Raw genomic sequence first — 19,129 nt, 5'->3', positions numbered from 1 at the left:
AACCAGCAGGTGAGGCTTCATTGCCCGAGCTAAATACTAGATGGCCCCGGGCCATCGGGCAGTCCTTAAAGGCCCTGACACACCAAGCAGTCACCAGAGGACTAGCCGACGCTGAAGTCGGCTGTTGCCTGGCCGTGTTCTCCTGCGTTTTGGCCATGTGTCGCACGGGAACACACCGCACCGACTTCAGTGCGTGAGTGGCAATAACTCTCCTTACCAGCAGGCGGCGGTAGTGTGTATTCGTCATTCAAAAGAGGCAACAACCGGAAGACAGAGAAGAAGAAGAGTATCTTTTCTCCGTAATATCATACAGAGCTGGCCTCTCCTGGATCAAGGTGATGAGCAGGTCTTCGTTTGCATCATTCCAGATCGCCATGATGAGATGAAAATGAATAGCAGTCTGTGTGTGCCTTCTTAAATCGTTTGTTTACGTCCCTGACTTCCGCTTCGCTTCTCATGCACTGATTTGCTAGCTGAACAGCTAATCAGAGTGATTATTTGGTCCGACTGCCAGACCCGATGCATGGCCGATTCAACATGTTGAATCGGCCATGCATCGGGTCTGGCAGTCCAAATAAGGCGTGTCACGGTCGACGGTGCGGGAAACACCAACCTGACTACGGCGCTGCGAATGCCCGACAGCCTCTGACGGCCTCTGACTCCCAAAATCGGGTTGGGGTGTCAGGGCCTTAATGTCGAGCCCTGTATTAGTGAGCTAGTGAGTTGGTTATTTTCTCAGACGTGGACTTACTTATCCTGGCCCTGAAACCAGTCATCTGGCTGAGTGTGGGTTGGGTCAGGGTGTGGTTCCTTGCACTCGGAGTCGGGCTAACGTCCACGCTAGCTGCTACATGCTTTGCATTTAGGTGATACTTTAGGCTTGATGTGCTGCGGTGATATGCACATTCTTTTTTGCATAATTTGCACACAACCGTGCTCTTATCGACGCTTCCATCCGTCCGTTTTTTAAAACAAAATGTCCCATCCACGGGGCCGACCGAAGTGGTCTCATCAGCTTGTTCGTTCATGTTTGACTATTGTTCACCGTGGTTTGTTGTTGTTTGAAGTCCCATGCTGAAGTCATGAACGTTAGTTGGTGCTCCAGTATAATCGGTACGCCTGAAACTCATCCAGTGAGAAACGTTCCGCTGTGCAAAAATAAGTGCGATTAAAATGCGTTAATTTTTTTAACGCGTTAATTTTTGTGTAATTAATTAATCGTAATTAACGCGTTAAAGTCCCGGCCCTAATAATAATAAAAAAATATATATATGTTTTGTGAAAAAAAATTCTGCTGTACCGAAAACGTACCGAACCGAACCGTGACCAAAAAACCGTGACCAAAAAACCGAGGTACGTACCGAACCTAAATGTTTGTGAACCGTTACACCCCTACAATGCACACATAAAAAGAAAGTTTGGGAGGTTGGACAAGAGTCTCTCTCTCTCTCACACACACACACACACACACACACACACACATAGAAAGTGCTTCAGAAATCAATAACATAAATGTCTTGACATTAATTTATAAACCAAAATAAATGAATTGTATAGGTCTAGCCTCCGTGTGTGAAGTTGTTCCATTCTCAAAAACAAAAAGCTAATGCTTCTGCAGTCTAGCTAATGCTTCTAGCCACGGTCTTCTGTCAAGAAAGGACACTGAATGTCCTGAATGTGGCATCACACACAGGACTTGAGTCTGAACACAGCAGACAACAGGAGTATTTACAACAGCATATACAAACAAAAATACTGCATGTGGGTGCACACTTACATTCTCTGTCTTACTGTTACATAAATCCCATGAATGTATGAGATTAAATTAGCTTCATTATATCTCAGTGATTAAGTGAATAATAAAGTTTCTATCGGGTCACTATCAGCCTGTCACTCATTATTTTCAGGGAGGGGCAGGGTTTCGAGGAACGGAGAGGAGACGGTGATCGCGGAAGCTTTTTTCCTCCTGCCTTCACAAACTTTACACACGTATATATCGTCCGAAAATTGCTAGATGACATTCATACTTTGCAATCCAAGACTTAATTAAATCCACCAAAAACCTGACATGATTGTAACGCGATTATTTTTGAAAAACATAAATCCCTTTGCCGCAGCGACACGGAGTGATTCAGAGTGGGTCCTTCTGCTGTTGGTTCTGGACTGGTGGTGTTGTGTTGGTGGATAAAGCAGACTACTCCGTGTTTGGTGTTGCTGTGCCGCTGTCCCCTAATCTCTGCGTCACTGACCGATTTGATATTAAAGTGACAGAAAAAAAAACGTTATTATAAAGCCGCGGCCGGAAAATCAGGAAGCAACGTTACTTCCAATTATCGATAACCAACGATAACCAATTATCTTCCGTCACTGCATCGATACCGAATCGTCCACGTCCGCATCGCAATGCATCGTAGAAACGATTATTTTCAACACCCCTAATACATAGGCTACATCTGATTACAAACTCTCATCTGTACAAAACAGTATGATAAAATAATCGATGGCAAAAACATGTCTATAGCCACTGTAAATGTCTCCGTTGTGGGACGAATAAATGATTAATCATCTACACCAGGGATGGGCAACTTTGATGGTGGTGGGGGCCACATCATTGATGTACTGGCCACCAGGGGGCCGCACATTCACTTGGAACACACACACACACAAATTCCATGTGTTGTATGTCATTATTAACAAATATACTAAGTCTGACATCTTCATTGACATTTTACAATCAAAGGGAACACCCCCAAAAAATGGGAACATCCTCTAATAAGCTCACTAAACAAATATCAGTTCACAGAAATGTTATTTCATTTTTACAAGTGGCATGTTTGTATTGTTGAACAGGTTATTAAACAGTGGAATACAACTATTTTAAACTATTGGAAAGCACGGAAAATGTGTGTGTATTGAGATTAACCATAAAATGACATAAAGATGAAGTCATGAACACTAACCCAGACATTAGTTGTCTAACTTGAACCTAAAACACTTGTAGCCAGTCTCTGCATTCCCCTTATTCCACAATAAGGAGAATGTCAACACAGACACCTGTCAGCCCGCACTCTGCTGTTCCTCAGCACCACTCCCCCTCCCTCCCGCTGAAATTATGAATGAAAAGCGTAGTAATCATAGATAACACGGCAGGGTCCGTGACAGTTTGTTTTCATCTGATTTCAAATAAACAAAGTCTTGGTTTTAAGAATATTAAACTTGTTTCGCCAAATTCAGATGATAAAAACAACTTTTAAGCTTGTAAAGGCATAATTACAAGAGGCAACTTAACATCACAGCAGGCATAACAACAGCCGGTGTTTCTTTTGAGGGTTTCCCCGGGAAACAAACAGATTATTTCGCGGTATTTGAAATCATCTACGCAGCTCGTGACGTAACTAGGAGTCTAGTGGACGGTATCAGTACTACAAGTAAAAAAAATAATAATAATGTTTTTAAAAAAAAAAAAATTATTAATTACGTGGTTTATAAATTAATCTGAGGGCCGCAAAAAGAGGAGGTGGGGGCCGCCATTTGCCCATCCCTGATCTACACATATAATCTCACTTTTACACACCAAAATAACGTTTTTTTTTTCTGTCACTTTAATATCAAATCGGTCAGTGACGCTAATGGAGAGTCTATTTTGTCCCAAGAAAAAGTTCATGACTATCGATACAAATTATATATCAATAAACGTATTGTTCATTTTCGCGGTATTTCCCACACATTGCCAGTATTACTGTAATATTTACACTTACCCATGTCTAAATGGATCCTTGTTGTTGTCTTTGTATTCTTCTTCAGAAGAAGAGTTGAAGACTTCAGGTTCTGACCCTAATTCTGTTTTTACCATGTAATACTTGAATGGACCAAAAAACTGTGCACTACTATTTGTTAATGGAGGGAATAGGATGAAATGAAGTACAAGACTGAAGCAAGGATGGAGGAGAGAAATGGAAAAGAAGGGAATGTGATTGGAGGCTGGGTGACACACAGTCAGAGCTGTGGAGAGATAGAGTGATGTCTCAAAGAGAGGGAGAGAGAGGAAGAGGAGCAGCGGGGATGTGCTGCAGGCTCAGCCGTCCATCACTGACGTTTAGGTCATTAGTCTATTTACAGAGAGCTGGCACTGCGCTTCCGCTTGTCATGTGGAACCAATATTTAATTAAAGCTGAACTAGGGAGGCTAATTGGGACGAACCTGCCCTAAGGGGGGGGGGAGCATCTGTAACACTGGGCCTCTGTCAGAGAAACCTACCAGTTATGTATAGCTAATACAGCCATTTCATTGCAGAACTTTAATTGGTAAAATGTAAACTTTTAGAATAGGGTTCAAAGTTATCCTCACAGATTCTTCACAGCCTTCTTAATTTCTGAATGAGTTTTTTTGAAAGCTGTTTGGTTTCGTTAAGACAGCCAACATAATGTTTGCTGAGAATCCACTGAGATGTTTGCTCACTGGGCACACGTGTGCCTGCATTATAGTTGCAAAGCTGTCCTTTTCTGCCCCTCCCAACATGACCCCTCAAACTTAAACAGGTTATGCTAAAACATCTCGGTTTTAGGAGTTTTAAATTTAGCAAAAAAACACATTTTTGTGTACGTAGCCGTGGACAGTCAATTTCCACTTTTAAGTAAAAGAACTCCTGATGCATCTGTGTCCCATCTGTTTGAAATTGGCTTCCCAAGTGATATAATTTGAAGGATAGAAACATATCTTGAAAAGTTGTTCATACATTTTTAAAGCTTACAAGCAAATAATGACGTCTTTTAGTCTTACTCCAAAATGCTCTTATCTTAAAGGTCCCATGTCATGCTTCTCTGGTTATCACCCGTCCCCTTGTGTGTTATGAAGCTTGTTCTGCATGTAAACGGTCTGCAGAGTCACAAACCCTCAAAGTACACCCTGTAGCGAGAAAAACTCCAACACAGAAAAGACCTGTCTATGCTGCCCCAGAATGTTTTTGGTGGGGCTATGGAAATGGTGACTAAACCATACTAGGGGGGTCCGGGCGGATGCAAATGGACCCATTGGTCCAAATGGACCAATCCGTGGAGCCGCTACATCTGCGGAGCCGTTAGCAGGGCCGGCCTTTGGCATAGGCAGTATAGGTGAATGCTAACGGCCCGTCCACACAGCGGCGTGCGTTGACGCTTCACCATTCACTTTGAATGGGGTGACGTCACTTTTAGCCGAAATGCATCGTGGGAAGCGACGCGGAGCGTAGCTGGCGTGGCTCGCTGCAAAAGTTGAGCAATGTTCAACTTTTGACGCCTCGGCAGAAGCGTCAGCCAATCGAATCATATGCCAGTACAAGCTCTAGCCAATCAAACCGCTGCTTGTGTGTCAGGGGCGGGAGATTCATGTGATTGGTTGTTGGTCGAGTTTCAGACACGCCCGCCGGCAAGCGTCAGCGCACGCCGCTGTGTGGACGGGCCGTAAGGGCGCATCAATCTATGGGGGGCGCCGAACATTTAAAAAAAATAAAAAAGTTAGAAATAAAAAATAATAATTTAATAACAACACAATTTTCCGATTTTGGATCAACAAAGTACATGTTATTATCTTATACTAACAGAACTACGCCTATATTGCGTACAGCGCCCATAAACTATGGTTGAACCGCCCCAGTAAAAACCAGAGGTTTATGTGAAATAGTCCTTTTTTTTGAAATAATGGTTTTAGTGTGCAATTATAGGTTTTAATTTTGTATTTGTGTTAATTTAAAATAAATCAAACTCCCAAAAAACATATACAGCTTTTATTAACATTGGAATTTACTGTGTAAGCGGCCGCAGGGGGGAGAGCTTTAGAGAGCTCTCTCCTGAAAGACTGAGAGGCTCTGATAACCTCAGCTCAGTGAGGTAAAGGCACACCTTTATATGATCATTATAGTTATAAAAAATTAAGAGAATAGATTTTCATCTATTCTCTTTTATATTTCTAGTATAAAATACTATATGACAGTAAAAATAAGTTGTCATTAATAAACAAGAATACAGTTTAAAAGGGGAGTGATTTGTAAAATATCCATAAATAAAAAGAAAATTTGCTTTCATATGGGTGTTGAGAGATGTATCCATAGATCTCTCAAAGTGAGCTAAAATCTTGCCAGGGCCGGCGGTTATCTTTTCTCAGCTGCAGCTCCGCCGATTTATCCTCCCTGACGGCGGCGAGGCTGTGAGTCGGTGTGTGAGCACACACACAAACTCCTCGAACCGTGACTGGACGAATACGGATACCGTTACTGTGTGTGTGTGTGTGTGTGTGTGTGTGTGTGTGTGTGTGTGTGTGTGTGTGTGTGTGTGTGTGTGTGTGTGTGTGTGTGTGTGTGTGTGTGTGTGTGTGTGTGTGTGTGTGTGTGTGTGTGTGTGTGTGTGTTGTGTGTGTGTGTGTGTGGTGTGTGTGTGTGTGTGTGTGTGTGTGTGTGTGTGTGTGGGCTCACAGGGAGGAGGGGGGGGGGCAGGAGCTCCAACAAGCCGTTTAGGTATTTTTATGTTAACAATAGATAAAAGTACGAGTAAGAGGTGAGGCTTGACTAATAATAAAAAATGTCTCACAACTAATATTTCCCCCTCCGATTTGGATATTGCACTTGGCAAAATTGCGGTTTAGATACATTTCGATTAATTGTGCTGCCATAGTTCAAGTTTACCATTAAATCCCTCACATCTGTTTACGTCTTTTTAATGGCTGGTGCAGCTGCATGTGAGTGTGCTCTGTTAGGCTTTCCTCTTCACTTCCTGCTGTTTGTTAAGTTGAGTTTGCATTGACACTATCCTACCAATAGAGGAAAGCTAACAGGAGAAGCAGACGACCCCCCCCCCCCCCCCTCTCAGTTTAGATAACCTCCCCTCTTCTCATGACTGAGGAGAAGGAGCTTCATACAGCTGTGCTATTTCATCATGAAACAGCTTTGTGTGGACGTGTGTGTGTGCGTGCTTGACCTCTGACTCCAAACAGTCCGATATACGTTTTGAGTTTGTGGGGAGGCAGTAGAATACACAGAGATACAGTGTGTATTTAACTCTCACTGTGACAGAATATCACCCATAACTGAGCAAACACGAGTTAAGAAGGTAAAGAGGTGAATCCACCAGGGTTGGATCCACGCTGCTATGGGCTGATGGAATACACAGATGTTATGAATGGATGTTCTCCCCCAGCAGGTGGCTGATTTAGAATAGTGCACTGCAATAGTGTATTCACAGGGCTCACTAAAAAATCTATCAGAAAGCTGCAGCTGATTCAGAATCTTTGGATAAAGAAGTTCACTGCATGCCCTTTTCAAGACAAATGCATGGGAAAATATTGTGGCTTACAATGCGACTGCATATCGTATTCTCTTCTTCTTGCCCAAGCCTTTTAATGAAACCTCAAGTGTTGTAAGGCATCAGTTCCAGTCTAGCAGCTTCAGTCAATGCTCCAGAAGAATTTCCTTCACAACTTTAAAATACTTAAAAACCTAAATAATGTAAAAAACGGTAGTTCTACATGAAGCAGGATTCTGATGTCTCTTCCTCGTTAATATTTGTCTTGTAAATGTTTGGTAAACTACTCTGGTCAGTGTTGGTCACATCGGTCGGGGTAGTGGTGGCATCAGATTTTCAAAGGCTGTGTGATGGTGTATCTGAGGTCTTTCTAGGACAAGCAGCTGTCCTTTCCTCCAACCAAACACTCCTCCAAGGCCTTTCATGAGACACGAGCCAGATGCTCAGCCGTTAATCACAGCATTGTGAGAGTGTGAGACTGTGTGTGTTTGGGGAGGCTGCGCTCTTTGTCAAGTAAATGTTTACTGTGTGTTTGTGTGACTACTGCATCCCTAACACCAGAATGGGAGCAGACAATGGAAAGTTGGCACAGAAAGCAGAGTAAAAGGAAGATTTATATGTCAGTGTAAGAAAACGTTTTTAGAGAGTCAGGGTTTCCCACACATAGACTATACTTGGGTATATTAACGGCCGCCCAAGTATATTTCGCGACCCATTTAGGTTTTTTTTTTAATAATTTTTTTTAAAACTTGTTGAGAGAAAACTAGTCTTTGCTAGTCTTTGCAAAGAGGAAAGTCTTTGCAAAGAGGAGCAGGGGGATAGGAGAGAGACAGGAGAGGCGATTCAGGAGCACAGACACACTCACAACTATAAATGAACCAAAAATAAATTAATAAACAAGTTTCAGTGTTTTTTTCATATTGGAAATGGTTATTGGTTATGGCCATGATTTTATGATTATTGAAATGGATACAGTTCTGTTTAATATAGGTGTTTCCATAGATCTAGTCTCTATATTTTCCCCTCAAAGTGCACCAGATTGATGCATTTAACTCCAAAATAAAAAATAAAATCTTACCGGGGGGCATGCCCCTGGACCCCCATAGAGGATTTGAGGTCGACCCCCACTAAAAATCACATGGATAGGTTCCTAAATACATTTATAAATACATTTATTTTTTTAAATAGTAACCCATTTCCATATGTTCATGTGTGGGTAGTAGATTTAAACTATAGGGCTATCATTATGGGCCCTGCCTGTACCTGTTCGCTCTGCCATCGCGTGAAGGGTCTACTAACAACCGCTATTTCAGATATGTGGGAAACAGATCTGTGGGAAACACTGGCAGTTAATGGACCAGCACCAGAGGCGTTCCCATACACACAGGCGTTGGAGCTGTTCTTCATGAAATCCCAGAAGGATGAAGTGCTCTGACAAACAGTGCCATCTTTGCACAAAATGATTATACAGGAATGAAAAGTCAATAAATAAACATGTTGTTAAAACTAGTGAGTTTGGCAATTTACTTGCCCGAATACATTTTTCACTTGTCCAATCTGGACATGCCTGTTTTTCTTTTTCTAAAATTATTTTACATACCCCTTTTCAAGCCCATCAGTACATACATGGTAGGGTCCCCTTTCAAGCCCTTAATCCACTGTTTTCTGACAGAATTTATTTAAATTTGTTTCCTTGTTAGCTGAACACACCATTTCACCATCGACATTTTTAAATTGTATTTAAAGAAAAAGCCCTAACAAAACAGCAGGGCTCTATTTCAGTATTAACTAAAGAAAGAAAAACAGCAACAGCTGACATCAAATCTTTGCTGAGCCTAAAGATAATCATAAATAAATAACATAGTGAATATAAATATATTGCAATGCTCAAAACAGCAGCATCCAACCGTCTCTAATCATAAAAAAAACATAATACAAATAAATGTATTGCAATGCTCAAAACAGCAGCATCCAACCGTCTCTAATCCTTGGATATGACATGTCACTGCATGCATGCACGGAGCACCCATGGCGCGGAGATCATCATATCATTCTGTCTTGTATTACTTGATCAAAACAAAAAAATTGCTTGTTCGCAGGCGCGAGCCGGCTCTCGTCGTTCACTTAAAAGAGCCGGCTCTTTGAAGGAAACCTAAAGCGGTCGCAAACAACAATGGCGGACACGGACAATTTGCAAATGAGTTCTGCCTTTTGTAAGCTGAATTTATAAATAAGTTGTGAATAAATATGGGCGAAAAACGTCACTTGCCCGTCGGACACGTCAATGGAAAGATGTACCTGTCCGATATTGTAAATAACACTTCCCGGACAATCGGACGTGTGCTTTTTCGCACACTGTATGTTAAGGAAGTGTTTAGTGAAAGGGAAGGAGGAAGGGAATGGGGATGTGAGGGAGAGAGGGAGCAGGAGGGCAAACCTTTTATTCCCTCCATCTGAGAGCTTTTCGAGCCGGCACACGAGCCCCTGACCTTCTCCCTCACACACACAATGGTCCTGCTTTATGTTCTCTGCTGCAGCTCCAGGCCCTGTGTGTGTGAGAGTGTGTGTGCATGAGGTTTTGCATGTTTTATTGTGTGCTTGCTTGTAGTTGAGCATATTCATGCATGCACACATAACATGTGGCCAGCAGGCTGCCTTCATCTTCTCATCTAAAAATGTTTCATTGCTCTGCCATAAAATTAACAAATAAATAGATTCATGATCTTTTTATGTATTGTAACATTTGTGTGTGTGTCCTCAGGGGAATCTGGTCTGGGGAAGTCGACACTCATCAACTCTCTGTTCCTGACTGACCTGTACTCCAAGGATTACCCGGGGCCCTCGCAGCGCATCAAGAAGACTGTGCAGGTGATTATTTCTCTTTTAAGGACCTTCACATCGGGCATCTCACCTGCTTTTCAGGTTAGGCTTCATCACGATACAGATAAGGCTGTAAGAAGGTCAAATGTTCCGATATTGCACCACACACAGACATCCTCATAATACACTTCTAAACAATATACTGTTGATATGAAGGACCCAGTTCAGGCAGATTAAGTAATGCAGTTATTGATGCGCTGTGATGACCTCACAGAAAATAAGGGTTAAGGGGCCTGAATAAGGTCTGTGGTTAACACAAGCTGAAGAGATGTTAAAGTTTTGTTCCAATGCGTCATTAAAAACTCTACACGTTAAAGTTCTGAACTTCTATGCTATCTAAAAAACAGCGGTTGCTAACAAATGCAAACATTTAGCCACCTTTAGCATTGGTGACGTGATGTCATGTGACTGTAATGTTTATTTATAACCAAACTTTTTACTTCTGCCGATTGCATTTATGCTTAAAAAAATCATAAAGTGGTGTTAATATGTGGAGATTATCCTTCCAAAGAAAACGTGTAGATGTCTTTGCCATGTATTTACCACCAATCTTATTTTCTGCAATATACTCAAATCCAATGGGAATTTCCATTGCTTTTTGACGAGGGAGCCCTTTTAATGCTAACTTCTGGGTCATCACTGCACCAATATAAAGTGTATACAAATTAATATTAGGCTTTGAAGCATCATTGGTTGGAACAGAGGTTAAAGCACATATAGATGAATTAATATAGGAAGCAAGTCATGGAGTCTTCTAGAGAGGAAGAAGAGGTAGGGGTGGAATACCATAGGAAAAGCAGGGTGAGAATAAGGATGGAGGACATTTCCACTGCAGCGGGGTAGCCCCGTTTAAGCGTCCCTAAGCGTCCTCGCTCAGGTCTCGGGCTGCCTCGCTGGCCGTCCGAGGCCGTGGCGCATTTCCATTACAGTTTAGGACCTGAGGTAGCAGCGCAGTGTAGGTGGGGAGATCGGCTTCACATTTCGAGTTGTTCCATCGAGCTCCCGCTGGATTTTATCATCCCCAATGAGATGTAGGAACGTCGTCACCTCCTCGGTCGACCACGGTGTGCTTTTCTTTGACGTTGCCATTTTTGTAGCTCCTCCGTTTTCAAAAAGGCTGTGTATAACATTTTTGCAGGCTTGCTTCTAAATATATATGCGACGCTAGGGATGATCTCGCGCGCGATCTTGTGACGATTCTCTCTGACCAATCAGCATCCGAGAGTGTTGACGTCACTAGTTCAACCCTGGCCCTGGCCTGATAGAACCACGATTTTATCGGGCCGGAAAAAGAGGGGAAAAGTACCCGCTAGCCGGCGCTGCGCTATATGGAAAGGCCACCAAAAACTGGCCTGGCCGCTTGAGGACGATTAAGAATGCTTAAACGGGGCTACCCGCTGCAGTGGAAATGCGCCATAAGAGGGAGAGACAGCAAGGCCACATGGCCTTGTTTTATCCTTGTATGGTCATGACAAAATAAGAAGGGGGCAGACTACATCTGGAGCAGAGAGGAAAGAAATGGTCTGTAAAAAGGGAGAATGGTTGTGAAGGAGAAAGGGAAAGAAGGAAATAGAGGGTTGGACATGAGCAATGCAGCCAAGAGGAAGAGGAGGGATGCAGGAGGAGTTGGACAGAGAAGCAGTGAGAGAGTTTGAGGACTTAATGAGAGGTGACCAAGGAGACTCAAAGAAAAAGAGTCATTGCATTCTCCCTGGGGCCTGATGGGATTAGTAGCAGGGCAAAAATGTTCCCATGAAACCTAACACACACGCACATGGATACGCACACACGGATATAGCTAAACGGTTGAAAAAACATAATCTTCTGTTTAGTTGGTTCATATTTTTTTTAAATCATAACTGCACTTTTGTCAAATGTTTTTGTAGAAGGACTTGTGGTGTTTGCAAAACAAGCATCACCCACACACATCCCCAACACACTCCTTGAAGCCAACTCTTTAATTTGCTTTTGGTTAGGCGAAAGTGTTTCTGTTTAGGAAGAGGTGTGATACAATCCAGCTAGGAATCCACAGATACATTGTGAGATCAATTGTTGTGCCATCTAAATCAGTGGTTCTGCACCACTATATAGCAGTATGCTTTTAAGAGGGTCTTCAGATATACTTCTACTGAAAAATGTATAAAGTGCAGAGATGCAGAGATACAGTTTCTTAAAACATCATGTTACATGTGATTTCCTGTCATGTATTTTTGTATTGCTATTAGCACCACAAGCTAAATTCCAATTCACCTTCAGTGTAAGGAAGTGCCAAATCACCAGCTATTAAGCTAAATTATCGACACGGTTAGACACCAGAAGATCTTTGCTTCATTAAAAAAAACTCTAAATTGAATGGTATGACTGTCCTTGTGCACTGTGTCCTGATGGATTTCAGAACTGGTCAGGTGATGTGGCTGATGCTTCAGTTTCAGCATGGGGCGAGACTGTTTTGGTGAGACTGAAAACATTTAGAACATTTTGCTCCCATCGGTCGGTCAAAAGAATCGCCGACCTCCTGTGAACCTCATGAGCGCTACGTGGGCATCCATGGTGCAAGTTGAAGTCAGTGTGTGAGTGTTTGTTAGGGGTGCTGTGGTCCAGGGGCCGAGGGGGGACGACGGGTCAGAGTATTTATATTCCAGAACAATCTCTCATTCTTTGTCGCTTACTGGAGTTCCCCCTGATCGGATTTCTTTTTAAATGATGGTGTTGAGACTGATGGCATTTTTGTGGTTTCCTCCAAATCTGTTTTTCTTCGCAGAAACGCTGGAAATAGTAGATTTGGTTTTGAGATGGCTGACATGACATGCACAGACACTTACAGTACAAACACACACACCTTAACACGCTGGGTGCACAATTAAGCTCAGTATGTCAAGCGGCTGCGGTGCGTGTTTTTATATATATATATATATATATATATATATATATATATATATATGTATATATATAATGTGCTCAGTTGTAAAGCAGACAAATTCTCTGAAGGCTTGTGAAAGCTGGATTCTGTTGTTTTAGAGAAAGAGGGCTGTAGTTTGATTTTAAAGGGCCGGTCCTAAAATAACTAGATGGCCTTGTGAAAGTATGCGGTGAGGCGAGGGAGCAGCAAACAGGCTGCAGGAAATGATGGATCTGTGGAGCTGATGTGGAGACATGTGACTGAAGTGTGAGGTGGAATGGTTGGTCTGCTTTTTGTGTTTCAGGCTAAAGCAACAAGCAGAAATAAATCAGGATGTTTTGGTATTTTAACAATAATATGTTGGATCTTAAATCCCTTTAGCAATGTGTGCTTCTTAAAGTATACTGAAGCACTACAGAAAGAATAATCAGCAGGAACAGTTTTACCTTTTTATTTTATGCCTAATATAAAGAATATTGGTTAGCTGAAATCTTCCTTGACTATATAGAGATGGTTGCAGATTTAAGGCCATTCCCCACAACCTAAATATTGACATTATGGTCACAATTTCAAAATGTATTATCAATTTTTGTTTTATGCATTTTCCTAGACACACATTTCCTTTTTATGAAGTCATACCCACAGGTGACTATGAGGTAATGTGGTATCTTTCAATCACAAGGTTGTGGCTTCGTTCACAGGCAACATGTATGTATCTTTGGGCAAAATGCTTCACCTTAAGTTAGCCAACGGTGTGTGAATGTAAGCTTCATTGAACATCAATTGCTGATGTTTCATCAACCATCTATCTACCGTCTACAATAAATACATCTCTGCCGTCTTAGTCTTTTATTAATATCCAAAACAAAGTGTCCTTTTACCCAGCATCTTCAAAATAAATGACAGTAACTCCACTCGTATGCCCTGGCATTCTACCAGGCGAAGGTACAAAGTACGTGTCTCTTTTAGTTGGGCTTTTTCCACATACAATACATACAAAGATCACTACAACCGTCCAAAAAATGTAATTGTCAAACCTTCTTTAAATTATTAACAAGAAGAGGTGGACTGCATACTCTGCTTGTAAAGTGAGCATCATAAGTATGCAAGTAATGGTTAAATAGATCCCATTCAAATCTCAAATGGTATATTTGCTAAAAATACTAACGCTTGCCTTCCCCGATGGCTTATTAAGTCTGCTGGCCTCACAAGTCTTGATTCTACCGCCCATGAAAGATTGGCTACAGAAGGTCTTCAAAAGCATGTTACCAACACTCTTCGGGTGTTTCTCAATGTCGAGTACGCTTGCTTGGTAGCACACGTCTTCTGAGTCACTTGCTTCAGAAGCGAGGCAAGAATACTTCCTGGCCAGGGGCGCGGGAAGGGGGGTGCTGAGGGCGCTGCAGCACCCCCTAGCGGCAGGGAGGGGGAGCAGAGCACCCCTGCCTGCAAATGTATTGTATTTGTATTATATTTATTTCATTTCATTGTGCCTGAGATTTTATTTTATATTATATATTATTATTCAAATGATAATTTAAAACTATGTAATACATTATTTTGCTTCAGGGAAGAAAAATAAAAAAGATGTGGAAGAAAAGTTTGTTGATAGTTTTTAGTCGGCTACTTTTAACGTGACGCACAACAACACAAGTAGTGCATGGTGCAAAAACGGATATCAGAATTTGTTCTCTCTAACAATGCTAAATCTGCTAAAAAGATTGAATTAGAAGATGCAGGGGCAGCAGGACATTTGTCTACAACCACCAACAACGAGCACCAGCCTCCTAGCAGCAGCAGCAGCAGCACCGATTAAACTGGAGCTAGCAGTTCAGCTGTGGCTAACACTAGCCATGGCCACACACCATGTGGTGCAGTTGACAAGCTAGACCCGACACCTAACGTTTTGGGGTTTGATGAGCCGTGTCGACCAGACGTAAGTTTTCCTGCCAGGAAAATTGGGACAGAGACCTTCGAGCGGTCATTTCAGAAAAGCTGGTTTACCCGGTGGAAATGGGTGCATTATGTCACGGAGAAAGACACCGTTCTTTGCTTCACCTGCTGCAAAGCTATAGAGAAGGGCTTAAGACATAATGACAGAAAGACAAGTTCATTTACAGTAGGAGGTTTTTGTAACTGGCGTAAAGCAACCACAAAGTTTAGCCAGCACGAGTTGTCTGACATTCACTCAGATTCAGAGAGAATGCTTGCTTCGCTGCTCAACACTCCCATTAATGCTCTACTGTCGGAGATTGTTGAGAAAGAGCAAAGAACGGCCAGAACAGTCCTAGAGCTAATATTCAGATCAGTTAGATTCATCGGCAGCTTAGGACTATCATTAAGAGGCCATAACAATCAAGATGGGGTGCTATGGAAACTGATGATGGAGCGGACATTTACATTGCCAAAATGCCGGGAGTGGCTGCAGCGAAGAGACAACTGGATGTCCGACACGGTACAAAATGAAATATTGGAGATATTCGCCCATGCTGTTCAAAGAGAAATCGTGTCCGAAGCGAGAGAGCATCCTTTCTATGGTCTTACTGCAGATGCGACCACTGATATAAGTACATCAGAGCAATTTTCCATTACTTTGCAATACGTGGATTCAAAACTTGAGGCAGTGAAGGCTTTCCTTGGATTTTACAGTGCACCTGATTCAACTGGAGAAACACTTTTTTCTTGCTTAAAGGATGTTTTTCTGCGCTTGAATTTGCCACTGGAGCGTCTCAGGAAATGTTGCTTCGATGGTGCTGCGAATATGTCGGGCCGCATCTCAGGTGTGCAAGCCAAACTGAAAGAGCAGTGTCCATCTGCACTATACGTGCACTGGTAACCATGCACTTGATCTGGTATTACAAGAAGTGGCGAGGGAAGTTCGTGTTGTTGCAGACACATTAAACGTTGTACGGAGTGTCTCAGTGGTGGTCGGGGAGTCATCAAAGCGCAAGATACTGTTCCAGTCCATGTTTGGTGATGATGAGGCGGTTTGCAACTTGCTATCATTATGCCCGGCTCGGTGGGCCCGTACGCACAAGGGCGATTTCACGGGTTGTCTCCTCATATACAGCCCTTTTGCAGACACTGAAGATGCTTGAGCAAGACAAGACAGTCAGGGGAGATACTCGGGCAAAAGTATCTGGTCTATACAAACAAGCCACAAAAGCCAAAACATACTTTGGCCTTTTGTGCTGTGAGGTTCTTTTTGGACCATGCGAGACCGTAGCCAGAGCTCTCCAAAGTGAGAAGGCAAGTGCGAAGGGGGCACTGGAGTGTGTGAGTGCGCTACGACAGCGCATGCATGGACTGAGAGAAGATGGATTTATCCAGGAGATGACTGCCAAAGTGGCTGCTTGTGCAGAAAGAAACAACCTGAAAATGCCCCTTCCTCCACTAATCAACAGAACCCCTGCCCGATTAAGAGATACGGAGGAGACAGAGGCCATCGTGACTGATGTAGGAGAGCAGCAGTGGCGGCGTGAGTTCTATGAGGCCTTGGATCTTGTGACAACCGAGCTGGATCGCCGATTTGACCAAGAAGGCCTACAAGTCGCTGCCCTGAGAGAGCAAACTGTCATCAATGCCGCAAACGGAGAATACTCAGGCACGAGAGAGATCACTGCTGCACAGGTGCCCGATCAGTTTGATAAATCTCGTCTACATATGCAACTCACATTGCTGGGTAACCTCTCCAAGACAAAAGGACTCAAGACAGCTCAAGACGTTGCAGGATTCATCGGAGCACTGCATCCTCAAACCAGGGAACTCCTGACAGAAGTGGGAAAGTTGATCGAACTTTGTCTATGTCTACCTGTCTCTGCTGCTACCTCTGAGCGTTCCTTCTCCACCCTTCGCCGCCTCAAAACCTGGCTTCGGAGCAACATGACACAGAGACGACTGACACACCTGGCCGTAATGCACGTACACAGTGACATTCTTGATCGGATGGACATCCAGCCACTGATGAAAAGATTCATCGACAACACCCCTGAACGGAAGTCCACATTTGGGGTCTTCAAATAGGTAAAACATGCATTATTAATCATTTTTGGTTATTTGCTGCTGCCGTGCATAATCTGTATACTGGTTAATATCATGTTTGTGGTATTTGAATTATTATGGTTATTGCTGCAATAAATTCCACATTGTTGGTCAAATAATTTTTTACATCTTTGTAGTGTGTGTGCCCGCGCTCTTGTGCGTGCTCTATATTGCCTATATATATATATATATATATATATATATATATATCTCTGAAGGGGTTGCCGGGAGAGATGAGTCGTCTCTTCCAATTGGAAAGAGGGCGAGGCCCGCGTCAGAGGTCCACTCATCAGACAAGCTACCTAGCTTCGTTTGATGATTGATCAGTAAGTTAGCCAGCGAAATTGAGAAAGACAAGATGAAGAACAGTAAAAAAAAGAAAGGGTGGTGGGGCTGAAAAAGCCAGAATGAAAAAACGAAAATTGCTATAGGAAGATGCTGGAACATTTTCGAAAATCACAGAGCTGTTTAGTAGAAGGGCTCCCGCTCCCAGTCGCAGTAATAAGGAGGAGAATTAAAAGGAAGATGATGAACCACAGACCCGGCATATAATGACAGCAGGTGCAGTGTGCAGGGCTTTGTTAATTGATGTTACTGTTAGCAATAGCATTAGTTGATAGAGAAAACCGTCAAGAAAAAAGTTTAGCGATGTTACGACTAGTATAATATGCCCACGGCTGTGATTGACAACCTGGACAGCCAGTCAGAAGCTAGAATGCCAACCTAGAGAGCCAATCAGAACCTAGAACGGGATGCAGGGCTGGCCAGACTATTATATTGTGCATAAAGTTAGATGCATCATGCATTAGGATAGTCATATGCTCATGATATTCCAAGTTCAATTATATAATATTAATATTATAATTTTAAATAATTATATTAAATAATATTAATATTCAATAATATTAATATTCAATAATAAGGACACAGAGATGTGTGGCCAATTCACTATTGCATTCATTTTAGTGATTGACATTACTGTGCATGATATTGTATTCCTTGAAGTTGGTTATTTAATACTGGACAAGTGCTCTCATAATGACTATTATAATCATTTGTTGGTTAGACCACATGGCATTGATTGAATGTGTGAGCTGCATGTGCATTGGCACTTCTTTTTGTTTACTGCCAGGCACAGGCAACCATTTTTGACTATACCCATTGTTAGGGAAATAATTGACCTAGACACCTAGATATGACGTACAGGACCAACCCTGACGTCTGTTTATCTCCTTTAAGGACACAGGCTGCTTCAGCCAATAATGTTATTGTTCCCATTCTGTGACCGGTCAATACTAGGTCACAGATGGTCTGTTGTTGTGGGTGCACTGGGACACTTCCTTCTTTGTTGTTTGTGGACTCCAAGGTATGACATCTTCGAGGCCATAAGTGACGGACGCAAGTGTGCCCAACTGGTTAAACTATCTTATCAAAATATGTTGATTACTCTCTTTTGAAACCAGTTAAATGGGCTAACGAGAGAGAGGTTCTCCAGAATTGACGTGGCAACCACCCGTGCAGTCAGATCGTGACTGCTGTGACTTGTGATGTGAATTCTCCGGCCGTAACTCCAAATAAACCTCCAGTGTTTGACATCGAAGCTCCTGCTCTACCCTGTCTCCTTCCTGAGTCGGTGACTCCCACTGCATTGCTACACAGAAGTTTCCCTTACAATTTGGCGTTGTCGGCAGGATGCCAACAAATCTTCAGAGCTGGTAAGTGTGATTTTCAAATCTACATTTGGACATTGCCTTACCAGAATCTGTGATTGACGGTTTCCTAAAAAATTACCTGTGAAACTGAGCAGCTACGTTTCGTTTTTGGTTGATGATAATTTGGGGATAGTAAACCCAGGGAATCAGTGTCTGGGGACTTTTGTCCTGGCTGATTTTCTCTGTGTATTTCATTTCATTTCAAACCTTTATTTATCCAGATTGGTCCCATTGAGATCATAGATCTCTTTTTCAAGGGAGACCTGCAGCATATAGGTTCCACATGAAACATAAAACAATAAAGGACATTATACATTATATTTACA

The 19,129-nt window shown here is 42.5% G+C and overlaps 1 protein-coding gene across 2 annotated transcripts in view; it reads left to right on the top strand.

Moving 5' to 3' along the window:
• septin15 (septin 15) overlaps positions 1-19,129 on the top strand; it is a 90,029-nt gene that overhangs the window by 36,783 nt on the left and 34,117 nt on the right. For both annotated transcript variants that reach the window (XM_034086035.2, XM_034086034.2), the window contains exon 3: positions 10,033-10,139. In XM_034086035.2, the coding sequence (XP_033941926.1) occupies positions 10,033-10,139 (107 nt within the window). The remainder of the gene's footprint in view (positions 1-10,032; positions 10,140-19,129) is intronic.

Source organism: Pseudochaenichthys georgianus, chromosome 6, assembly GCF_902827115.2.
Source record: "Pseudochaenichthys georgianus chromosome 6, fPseGeo1.2, whole genome shotgun sequence".
Lineage (NCBI taxonomy): Eukaryota > Metazoa > Chordata > Actinopteri > Perciformes > Channichthyidae > Pseudochaenichthys > Pseudochaenichthys georgianus.
Note: the sequence above shows the minus strand (reverse complement) of the source record. Positions and strands in the feature narration are given on the sequence as shown.